Raw genomic sequence first — 13394 nt, forward strand, 5'->3', positions numbered from 1 at the left:
CTAAGAGATTATTTTTAAATGCAAGTCATTGTAAATAAAATGCTAAAAAATTAAAAATGTTTTTTGACTATGGAGAAATGTCAACAGCTATTCTCTAAAAAGGTAAAGATGTTTCTACCTTTTAAATATAAACCTCCTCAAATTTATTTTTCCTTGAGGTGTCCTGCCACCATCAAAATGCACAATGCTGTACAACTGAAGTACAAAGCACTTGCTGAATAGTAATTTTTAGCACAGTCTGGTGTGAGATGAAAACCACTGAGAAAGTACATACAGAGATGTACATCTGACTTGCCTGTTGATGAGACTTTGCCCGTTATGCACATGGTCTTTTTTGCCTTCCACTGGCCATTTAACATCAAACTCATGGGGTAGGCAGGGAAACAACCACTTTAGAGCAGCAAGATGTAAGCAGAAAAGTGAAACTCACTTCTTGTGAAAAATGCTGTTCGTGTACTTCTACGTGCTCTTCTCTAGTGACCCTTGTGTGCCGTGGCAGCATCTCCACCTCCCTGATGGCTTCCATGGTGACTTGCTGGGGCAGGGCTTGAAAGAGCGAAGTCACGTACATCAAGATGGACTTTTTATCTGGATAGGCAGTTGCAACATCTGGAAGGTAAATTAACGTGTCATTTCAGTTTCCACATTTGACATGAGAAATAGCCAATTAGTTTAATGGAAAGTTGATAAGCTAATGAGCAATCTATTGTCCACATGAATACTCTAGAGACTAATTAGAACCTTATCATCAGTCCCAAAATTGCAGAATAAACTTGCATATCAATTAGAAGGTGCCAAAGTTTATATAGATAATGTTACCTCATTCAGCATGAACTTTCAATCTATATTTCTTGTGTCAAAATGCAATTTGACACTGTGATCCACATTAAGCAGGACTAGACATAGGAAAAAGTATATTACCTTGTGCTGTATAAATATTGCAATTATAAAAAAAAAGTAAGGACAACCTTTTCCAAGTCATGCCTTTTACATTCTCCCCACATCATTTAGCCACTGAAACCAACAATGATGTAGGGGGAAGCAATATTTACCAGTTTTTCTTGTGAATGTGTTCATGAAAACCAACAATTGACATCACACTACAATAAAGCTACATAGCTTTTATATTCCGCTTAGTCTTTCATTCTTCATGAAATCTGTGGAACATCAAAGGAACATGGTATTCACAGACATTAAAATACATAATAGAATAACTCTTAAAAAAAAACCCTGTAAAATCTCTATAGTCTTTAACAGTCAGTACACAAAACTTTGCATGAACACAAAGAGTATTTCAGATTTTGCACATAGCCATGTTATACATCAGCAGGAAAAGCACTTTCCCTGACTCAACAATTCAAGTCAATAACGATTTGTAAAAATGTAAGGCATGTGGCAGCTCTTTGAAATAGTTACTTTGTTATTTGCCATTGACGCTTACTTCCTACATTCAATCTAGTGAATCAAGATGTAAAAGGACACTTGTACATTTATCATTAATTCCATAAATGTTTTAACATGGGCACTGGCAAAAAGCCAAGAACTATAAATTTTTACTGTCTTAGATCAATCCAGTCTTCGCTAAGATTCGAGTTCACAGAAAAAAATAAAATAAATCAATGATTCTACAACGTGGGATCTCATTCTACCTGCCCAGAATGTGGGAAGGCACCTTGCATTAAAAGCTTCACATTTATCTAGAAATTAAGAAAAGACATTGTATGAATAATTTTGGTTTGGCTTTCTGACCCATCTCCATATCTTTGCTTGGTACTTTATGAGAGGCAGCTTAAGACTTAGTTCTACTCAGCATTAGCTGGAAAAATGGTACATTCCCTCTAACATTCCCACTTCCATAATATATGTATTTTACTACAAGCATCTTCTTGTCTTCTCTTGAATATTCTAACATCATTTTGTTATATTTAGTGCCCACTAGTAATTGATGTTTACATGAATATCCATGCCTTCCTACCGGGAAGAGTACACACTGGATAGTCAGTACCAGCTGTGCTTTTTATATTGTTTTCTCATTATTCTCCTTTTCAAAATGTCCTTTTAAAATGGGCAAATACTTTACCATTTATCTACAGAAATATTTCACACAATACATAACATGAGTACTTAGCAAATAGTATACATGCCAAAAAATTGTTTACTCATTCTGTCTGACAAATAAAAAGTACATATGCAGCTGTCAAAATCCACTGGCACATAGGAAAGGATTTAATTATTTAATCACAACAAATAGCTAAACAACCATAGTTGCAAAGCCTGGAATATCAAGCTATCTCTCAAAAATCTTTTTATGGGCTCCTCAATTATCAGAGCAGGAATGACTTCTGCTATACTTTACCTTCATATTTTCTTCTTTTGAATCCTAGTCTGATGTACTACCTTTACCACTTGCTGAGTCTGATGGCTACTTGAAATCTTAGTAGCTAGGCAGTAAATAAATTGGAATTCAAGCATTTTCTTGCAAGTTCACTATTCCTTTGTATATATCCCTACTTTCATTTATGGGGCAAAAATATCTGTCAAACAAATATATACATTTTTAAAACTAATCTCAAAATCTTGGAAAAATACAGATTTTTAATAAAATTAAGTCAAGATATTAAGACTATGCCATGTTTCCAATACTAGTTTTGAGAAAATTTTCCAGAATTTAATTATTTTTTTCCCAGACCAATTTATTTTAAATTCAACTCAGAGGCAATTCTTTCAGAAAATTTTCACCCGTTTTCTTGAAAAAGACTATCCAGAGCAGGATTGAAAATAATATAATGAATGAATAAAAAAAAGAGATTACAAGTCAATAGAGTTTAAAATGGGAAGCAATATAAGGTTAGCAGAAATTATATTAACATTTTTATCAATAAATAATCTGAAAGACTTTGGAAAGCTCTGGAAACCATCCAAGTTCTTTAATAAGATACAGTTGCACAAAAGTACTGGAGAAGTTTCCAAGATGAGTGTTCCAATTATTGAGAAGAAACTTTTTCAGTACAAAACTTTATGCTGACAGATTAATATTTTTATAAAGAAAACAGTGACTTAAACATGTCACATGAAACCTATCATTCAGACAATTCTTCTTGATACCTTTTCCTATCCATGGGATTACTTATTAAGACATGGTTTCTTTAAGAATCCTTTATCATCAAAGAAACAAAATTACCTTGCAAGACCCCACCTTTATGTGCTCCCCTGAAAACATATTAACCCCCAACCATTTAGAGAGATTATTCTGTCCAGGGAAGGTCTCCAGTCAAATTCACAAAATACAGACAAATTAAACAAAACACTTAGTTTGATATAAAAGAGGCAAAATACCTGCCTGAGTCTGAAGAGACACCACAAGATCTCAATTTTGACCATGAATTTTAATGTAATGTAAGATTCTGTCCATTTAGAAAAGCAGTTGTTTGGTAACAAGTACCAAAAGAGCAGAAAGAATCCGAATTCACCCCAGAACATTAAAATAATGAAATATAACCCAAATTCACTGCTGTTTAAGTGCAGTTGTCTTTAAAGGGTTATTACAGGTTTAATTTGGGAAGCAATTTAACTGATAAAAGTTCACTGCATCTGGATTTTTATTAGCAAATATTTGTTTTCTGATGAACATGACTACAAGTTTGACTGTTTGTTGAGGATGACTACAATAAACCTGAAGTGTTATCAAACTAATTATTTTCTAAATACATCAAAGTCTTCAAAAAGTGATACAGCAGCCAATTTTTATAGGCCTTGTACTTCACAAGTGGTTTGGTTCTTTCATCCATATGTTTGGTCAGTGATCAAATCCTTGCTAACTTTAAGGGATGAGTGAAAATGAGGATGATATAAAACACAAATATGTTGCATACAAAAAACTACAGGTCTAGCAATACAAGCAAAATCCAATGTTTTCCTACACAGTGTTACATTATGCATACAAAGCCACACACAGAGCACAAGCTATAAATGTTTATGGAAATGTTTCTTAAAATTTTCAAATACACGGTGATAATATAATTTTTCCTTTTTAAGAATATTTTGCTTTCTCCAAGCTCCGACCAACTAACAGTTCTGATACAATTTGTGTCAAATGGTTTTACTATTTGTGGTTACCCTTAGTATCAAACTAGTGGTAAAATAACTTTGAAAGACGAGAGATAAAGGCCTGCTGCACTCCCAGAAAGATTCTATTTCTGTACATAAATTGCTGATCTGGTTTCCTTAGATTAAGAGACAAATTCTGAAACATATTTTACGTTATATAGCGCTGAGAAGCAAGACAAGACTTGAGCCCGAAGAAATACAAGAAATCCTTTTTCCTCAACAGAAGCAGCTGGGATTTTCACAGAATCACAAAGTAGAAAACATAGAAAACTAATTTCTAAATCCTATACACCACCTAATATTATTTGCTTCTACTACAATAGTAATAGAAAAGTCCAGTATTTTAATATTACCTGCTGCCTTCCCAAATGAGATTTTAAAAACTGTGCAAAATAAAAAAGAATTGCCTTTCCTTCCACAAAAATATTAGAGATTCTCAAAGCTGATGTGAATTTTCAGAGATTACATGGGGTTTTTTTGTCTACTATAAATAAAGGCTGTTGTTATTTCTTCTATCAGAGTGAAGTCTGGGGGTTTTTAAAGGCTTTTAAAGATATGAATACAATATTAATACTTATTACAGGTTCTACTGTTAATTCCAAATGCATTAGAAAGCAGTAGCTCTCACATTCCTGAGATAAAACAGAAATCTAACAGATACATAAATGATTAAAACTGTACATTTCTACAATGTAAACTCATGACAGGAGATATTTCCACATTCATATGGCCACTCCTAGTGTGGCACCAGCCTCAGCCACAAGGTCTAAGATGAGGGCACAGAAAAGCATTTATAAAAGTTCAGTCACAACTCAGATGTAACTTTTATTTATTTTACCTTTTAGCCTCAAGGCCAAGGGTGAACTTTTCAAAGCCTGATCAAAAATCTGTGGTAATCTGCCCGACAAGGCTGACCAAAACATTTTGAAAGAGCTTTCAAAAAAACCAAGGTATATATTTCATCTCATTTTTATTTGGATGAGCTGAAATTTGAAATTGAAAGTGCATGAGAATGTACTAATAAAAATGAAACGGCTTATTGTTAAAAAGAAAGAAAAAACAAGTAAGATTTCATTCCTAAATGGATGTATCAGAAATCTAGGAATAAAATTTTTTTCCAAAATGTTGCCACTGTAACTAAGGGGGAAAAAAAAATCAAAAAAAAGAAGAAAAAGGGTGGAAACTTTAAACTTGGTCATTTCTACTCTAAATGCATACTTTTGGTCATTTAACAACTCCATGTACAGACATTAAGCTATGACAGAATCATGAGTCCTGTATGAGATTTGCTCTTACTGGTGACTTAATTCCCTGACTGTGAAAACATGAGCCTATATATAGTTCATTCTTATTCCAAAGCCAAGAAACAAACGAGATTATCAGGCAAAGATTATAAGGTATTTTGCCTAAATGTATACATACTTCTCCCTCAGTCTCCCCAAGGCCTCAAAATAACATTTTCCTGCAATCCATGTTTCTACTAATGGTATGATAACAGCAGGAACCACAGAAGTAGAAATGTTTTACTCTACTGACACTCACTGCTGCCACTAAGACCTCAAAGCAATAAATTCTATAGTCTCTAAAAGATCAGCCAGTAACTGCAGTGCCTACTCACAATTATTGGTTGTTTGTGCTTCTTTTTTAAACATGCAATTATTTTCTGTTTTTTAATTCCACCAATAGATTGCATGTTAAATTCAAAATAAAAGCAATTTTTGCAAGTAATCTCAAGGAATAACCCTGGAATTGCAGATAAACAAAAATCAATGTATGAAATACTGTAGAAGTGTAAATATGGAAATGTGGAAATTAAAAGTGATGATTTTAAAACTTTATTTTAGAAACAAAGTTAAAGCAATGGTCAAAATTTTTCAAAGGCTATTCAAAGGCCTACATGAATAAGCATAGTGATCACAGTCTATTATTTTGCTGAATAAAATTCACATTTTACAAAATTAACTGCTAGTGAAAGGCAAAATTACATACAGACAATTGAGTGAGAGTGGAAGCCTGGAAGACAGTCCAGTTGCATAGATAGTGGCACTGATTTTTTCTCCTTTTCTGTAGATATGAATGGCCATAAACCCTAAACCATTATGAAACTCTAAAAAGAAAATGTCAGTTTTTAAACAGAGATTTCCTTAATAAATATTTAAAACCCAATGGTGAAGACCTACAGAGTACATTAAAAATGCTGACCTTTGTAGGTTGTATTAAATAAGATCATAACAGCAGCATGAAGAAAATAACCTCAGAAGATTAACACATTTGTGTTTACCTTTTAGAATTAAAGAGACTGGTCAGATTTTGTGGAATTAAAGTGCTGCAGAATTCAAGTGTATCTGGTAATAAAATATTTGGTGGCAGAGCATACCTTTAATCTGTCTGATTGTCTGTTCTGATTTGCTGCATGACTGTGAAGGAGCCTTGGACTAATATGCCAGCACGATCTTAGTTAAGTGAACTTGATGTTATCTCTCATTTTTAAACCTGCATAATCAGACTTTATATCTCTCCTGAACAGTGAAGGTGTTGCTTATTTGTTTACAGGTTCCTTACAGTATTAAATATTGATTTAGTATCACCACAATCTTTGCACCTAAGTTATACCTAAAGTAAGTGTCTTAGCAGCAAAGATAGAGAAAGAAAGAAGTGAAGTCAAAATAGCAAAGGAACAATACACTGGCTTTAAAATTTTGGGTTATTATACATTTTTATCATATCATGTTTTATTCTAATATTTTTGTCATTGGGTAGGACTGAGCATGGCTCTCAGAAATTTGCTGAAATACAAATAATAGTCAGCAGTTAATATAATCACAAAATTGATATACACCACTGAAGGCTGCAGTTTGATTTTTCAAAACCTGGAAATGCAGTGAGGGGTGGGGTGGGGCAGGAAGGGTCAGAGGAGGAAAACCTAAAATATACCCTGTCACTTAGTTCCTACTGAAGAATCCTGAAACTGAAGACAGATCAAGGGAGCTACAGTTTCTGAATCAGGAATAGTGTTCAAAAATGGTAATATCAGCAGTCATTGAAACTGTAATTTTGCTAAGAGTATTTGAGATATTTTCAAACAGGCTAATATTTGAGAGAGCAAATGGGATAATATTTCAAAATATTGTACATTTTCCACTTAGCTTTTATAAATATTTAGTCTAGAGAAACTGCACAAGTAACTATAAAAATAAAAGAAAAGAAAATTAGAGCCTGAAATCCAGTAACTAAAGATTTTATAACTTCATATGGAGATAAATTCATTACTTTTATTTCATTGTAAAATCTTTCATAAAGGTAAAATGATGTGACGTAAATGGAAAAGGGCAATTGAAATCTAAACAGCCAATTCTGAATAGACAATAGAAAGAGCCGTGTGCTGGATGGGTGATTGCACACTCAGTAAGAGAAGGCAATACTTCCTCAAGTGCAATCAAAAACAAAAAAACATTGGGAAACACTGCATTCTTTTGAAACAGTACTGGGAAGAACAGGGTTTCTGCTGCTAGAGTGTCTGTACCTTCCTTTTATTCCAATCTGAAAAGTGGTATTTTTGACACTGAGGTAAGCTAAAATCACCTGAAGTTAATTCCATCTCAAACCAACAAAACAGAATGCTGAATGATACTACAGGTGGCTTGTATTTTCCTCCTCTTTGCACTTTTACCTTATGGACAACTGATTTTAGATGAAACTTGAGAAAAGCAAAATGGAAAAAAGAGTGAAACGCATACAAGAAAGTGTCCAAGATGGACTAATTTGGCTGTAAATTGAAACTAAGCTGTTCTTGTCTTGATTTATTAAAAAAAAATGCAGCAGCAGTTTTAAGAAACAAAGCTAAAGAAAAATCTTAAATTTTAGGTCAAGATCAGGTCTAGAATTAATTCTAGATATCTTAAAAGAAATACAAAATTTATTATGTATAATAGCATCTTCAATAATAACTCCTGTTGTCCACTTAGTCCAGAGTACCAGAGTCCAGAGTACCTTTGCAGGTATAATGCAATACTTTTTATATTCAACAGACCATACTTCCACAGGGCATGCAAGTTTGTTTTTAAAAAAAGACAATTTTTCCATATCATTATGAGATACTGGAAAAAAATCACAACTATTAAGGTTCAGTTTCATACAGGATATTTAAGAAGAGAAAACCCTCACTGATAGAAATTCATGTGTGCAAATTGATGTATCAGTTTTAAATTCAAAGAGGTTTCTTGATGAGTCATATGGCTACACATATTGGATTTTCTCACTGCATGTGTGAAGTGGCTACATCTACATGAAGACTAGTTACCTGGATAATACAGGCTTCTATAAGTATTGCACATAAACAGTATAAAAAATGACAAATGAGGTCTTTGAGAATGTTAACTGCAGCAGATGAATAAAGGCTATTTCCACTTTAAAAGCATATCTTAAAAGAATTACATGCACATCTTCAAAAAGCTGAGACTCTAATTTTAATAATTTATATATATATATAGATCATTCTTGCATTGAAATGTTAAAGAAACAGGTTAGGAAAAAACTTATAAATATTGTAGGGGAAAAATTTTTAACTTGAGGGATTATTTCAACAAGAATGCAGCAAACAGATTAATGTGCTGATCTTTTTCTTTAGGCTGATCATGAGGAAAAGCAGTCTAAAATGTGTCATGCCAATACTTTTTAAAAATACAAGCTCTTACTGAAGGGTTACTATGCACTTTCCATTTTCCAGGAAGTTATTTAAAATCTACCTTTAATGTAATTTAAGAAAAAATACCCCTTAAATCTGATTATCTGAGGAAGAGAACTGCTCATGCTTGACAGTGAGAACTTCTTAAGCCCATACTCTAAGGCTGGAAACATCTGCTCTTGTTTTGCATAAATGTGAGCTTCCATTTACATTGCAACAATTTTATACATGGCTAGTGTGGAGAAGCAGAGAAATAGGTTAAGGGCAAGGATGTCTGCTAATTCATAATGTAAAGATTTAGAATCAACATTTTAATGAATCCTCTTTAAACATGCAGCAGAAAGAAGGTGTTCTGTCTTTTCTAGCTCATGCAAGCCTCAGCCTGAGTAAACAGAAGCGTGTGTGACACTGATGGGTGTGGAGCCTCATATGAGAGGCCAAGGAGAAGTTAAAATGCTACAGCTTGGTGGAATCAGATTGGATTTGAGGACATCATATCTAGAATATTTACTTCAAATGTCCCCTGCAAGATGGAAGAGCTGTAAATATGCAACAACAGCAGCCAGGTGTGACTGGGGTGCCAAATGGTATATTATGTGTGTATCAAACAATATTAGAATAAATATAGCAAATTTCAAATGTGAAACACAATACATCAAACTTATTTAATACATAAAAGGAAAACCGTAAGTATTAAAACATTACAACAATTACCATCTAGTGGTCAGCATAATAGCAGCACTTAATGCTTTACTTTGTGTTCTGAAGAAGGAAATCCTTCTTAGTAGTGTATCAGGAAGGCAAATTGTGAAAGAACAGCCTGCATGGGCCCCAAATTTTCCCTAAAACAAGACAGATACATCCCATAAATCAGTATTACAGTAACACCTTTTTTATTCAACATGTTTATTACTTCACTATAAAAAGGTTCTCTCACATTTTTCTCAGTTCAAAATTATTTTCTTCATGGTCTTCACTCACAGAAACAAATGGATAACAAAATTTCAGTACTCAGTTAATTCCAGGAAAGTTTTATGATGCAGTATAGGAGCAATTTCAAAGCACAACATTTTCATGGATGGCTTTATTAAATAAATCAAAGAAATGTATGTTTCTAGTGCTTTAAATACACCAATCTCTAGTCCACTGCAGTATACTTAGAACCTAAATAAGCATTGTAGTAGTTCATGAATGAGCACTGTGGTAGAAGCTTGTTAAATCAGCTTGGACTCAAAGATGAAAGATTAAGAAATGGTAATTCAATCTTGTCAAGAGTTTCTAGAACTGATACAAACTGATACAAATTTTGGGACATTCTCAATGTTACCACCCAGCAGATAACATAGAAATCCCAGTCTAAACAAAGCACAGCTCATTTTAATGCTCTAGTCGGGCATGTCCAGCTATTGTTCAGAAAGCATTCAAGATCAGAACCAAAGTTTCTCAAATTAACTGAAAATTGCAAAATTACACTCTTCAAACCTTACAAAATAACTGCAAGTATGCAAATATGTGTAGTGCTATGTACAACAGCACCTCCTGAAAATACTTAATACATCTAGGCATTCAAGAAGCAGAGAGATCACAGCCTTGAAATGCAAGGCTTGTTACTTTTTTCATCCAAATATCAATTTTGAAAGATAAACCAAATTCATCTTCAAGAAACATAATATTGATTTTATTCCACAAAGCATTAACAAGATTTAATTTGGAGTTCTGTTTTCTCGTCTGACATGTCCAAATATGATAAACTACAAATGGAACAGAAACAAGCTGTTAGTCACAAGTAGACAGTGTTGAGAAGAACAAAACTGTATTGAGAGCCTAGTCAGAGAAAGGCTTAGAGCAGCTACACAAGTGCTCCTTAGAAATATATCATGGGGTGAAAGCAATCAGAGCAAAACCACCAAGCTCAAGGACAATGTTAGCACAAGAACAAAAGACAACACAACAAACCTGAAGAAATACAGCCTAAAATGCAGAAAAGTTTATTGCTTTGAGAAAGCAAGGTTATGAGCAAGGCAAAGGAGCAGAAACAAAGCATCCAGCTGACTACAGCACAACTTGAGGAATTCTATAAAACCTTTATAATGAGATGTTTGCCTGAAATTGCAGCTAACAGGACTTCAATGAAAAATCAGGTCTTAAATGTACTGTTCCTCCCCTCCTTTTTACATTCTAGTTAATGCTAACTATTTTTTATTTATTCTATTTTAATACAGGCTTTATTTTCATGCTTTTCTATGAACTCCACTACCTTGCCTTTTTTTTTTTTTAATTATTGTTCAGCTATGGGGAAATATATCCATGCAATAACACGGCCAAAATAATGATGAAAAATAATACGTCATGTCTGACTATTCTTAGAAACTCTGATAAAGCATTAGACTAATGATGCAAAAGAGCTTTTCCATATATAGCATAAAGATACATATTTAACAACTAATAGTACATCAACAGAGCATGTGAAAGAAAGTTGAAGATTAATCAGTGAAGTCAATATAATGTAAATAGGAGTTAGGAATGCATTAGAACAACAACCAGTTTTATTACATATTTATCATGCATTATGCTAATGAAGAAAATGCAAACAGCCCTAAAAATGTGTTTAGCTAGGACTGTGAAGCAATACAAAAAATAACCAGGTTAAATCTAAATATTAGTCGTTGAATATTCTAATAAGCAGAAGGATTTGTATATACAAAGCAGGGGCTAAGCATCAAAAAAAAAAAAAAGAACATGTGAAAGTTTAAGAGAATATCTACTCCTGCAAAAAGATAGTAGAACTGCTAATTCCACCATTAGCATATTATCCCTTGATATTTAACTTGCAAGTACTAATTATATTTTCTTGAATTATCTCTTTTTAAAATTAAATAAATTACATAAATTTAAGATTCACCAAATGAATATACATTTGTTCATTAATTAGGATTGCTAATTGCTAAAGAGGTTATGTCATGTCAAGCCTTAGTCTATGCTTTTTGAAACAAAATTTTTTAAGGTCAAAACAATTTAAATACCAACTTTTATTAGCATTTTTAGGAAAAAAAAAGGGATTATAATAAGATGTGCTTGAAAAGTTCCACATTTTGTTTTAGAATTGACTTTTTTAGGCCGAGAAATCAAACAAACAAGCAATGCAAAGGGTACAGGGCTCAAACAGAGCCATGAAGAGATTAACATTCATGACTACAGTTATGGGAGCAGAGTCTAGGATTGTAAATGAGAGCAGTGGAGGCCAACATTTTCTTCAAGTCTTTCTTTAATTACCTACTGCTAGAGAGACTGACTTTAGCCCAAACATAAAGAGTGGATTTAATGGTTATTAGCTAAGAAAACATACATAATCTAAAAATAATGCAGAAGAGGTCACCTTCTCAAAGAACTTGGAAAGTTCTGAAGACCTGAGATTAGGCTTTGAAACAGAGCCTGGAATGTCTAATAAACACCTAAATAAATAAAATACATGTCCAAACCCACTGGAAATTTTTGATTTTACACTTAAACAGTGTACAGTCTTGTAGTAAAACTACAAACAGATTTTAATACAAAGGTTTCCAGTGTCTCCTCTTGTTGACTTGTTTCCCTAGATAAACATAAAAAGCCAACAAAAACCAAAACCATAAAACTGAAAAATCTTCCAAAACTAAAGGAAAAATTAAGCAGCTCTCCAAATTTTAACAATATACAATACTTTTTAAACTAAAAATAATTAGTAAATATCCCAAAATAATTATAAAATGGACCTCATTCTGCTTAGCTACTTTTTGCTTTGTGTCTTTATTTGACAGGGTAACTCCTGAAAAATCTTTGGGCCTGGTTGTGCAACTTTTTTCACCAAGCAGGTTGTGCAAGCTGGCCCAGCGCTCTAAAAATTTAGCCCATCTTACCAAAAATATAGTGATTACATCAAAACTGAGCCTGCAGTATTCAGATAGGACAAGTGAGTGACACCTGTGACAGAGAAGTGGCATGTTTCACTAACTTGAAGCCTTAACATTTTAGTAATATATATTCTGGGCCTGCACAAAACACTTTTAATAAAACATGAAAAGTTTTAATAGGTTAGAAATAGCACATTTCCAAATCCAGAGCAATAGATTTGATGCAAACTGAAGCATTCAGTCTGCCAAGGACAGATAAAGCAGCAATGGGAGCCAAGTGCCTTCCCCCCAACTCTGAGCTCCACCTGACCAGAGCATGAGCAGAAGGCATGATAGGATCTTCTCAGTTCTGGAGCACAAAGATAAGAAGTGAACTGTATTTTAAACCTTTGAATAATAGTATGAAATCTTCATGCCACCTAACCAGCAAAGCTGGTTAGCAGATGTACTTACAACAACAAACAACATTCTTCTACCAGTCTGTGTCAAGGAACACCAGAAGGCAAACGTCATAGTTAAACCTCCCAAAACTTTCTGCAATTAGATTATTCCTTCCAATCAGACTGCTCATGTAAGTGAAATTAAACTTCAAGCACTATAGCCATAGTATTGTAAGGAATATATGGTGAGCAGTTCCAAATTCCAGAATTTAAACCTCACCTACATGATTATTTTCAGTTCAAAGGGATGCAACTCTTAGCATGCACAGTTCCTTA

The 13394-nt window shown here is 33.5% G+C and overlaps 1 protein-coding gene across 18 annotated transcripts in view; it reads right to left on the reverse strand.

Moving 5' to 3' along the window:
• The window catches only part of DMD (dystrophin), a 1148985-nt gene that overhangs the window by 727766 nt on the left and 407825 nt on the right, over positions 1 to 13394 (reverse strand). For all 18 annotated transcript variants that reach the window (XM_077781657.2, XM_021553010.4, XM_021553014.4 and 15 more), the window contains exon 8: positions 431 to 609. In XM_077781657.2, coding sequence (XP_077637783.2) covers positions 431 to 609 — 179 coding nt within the window. The remainder of the gene's footprint in view (positions 1 to 430; positions 610 to 13394) is intronic.

Source organism: Lonchura striata, chromosome 1 (genome assembly GCF_050655825.1).
Source record: "Lonchura striata isolate lonStrDom1 chromosome 1, ASM5065582v1, whole genome shotgun sequence".
In the NCBI taxonomy this organism is placed as follows: Eukaryota; Metazoa; Chordata; class Aves; order Passeriformes; family Estrildidae; genus Lonchura; species Lonchura striata.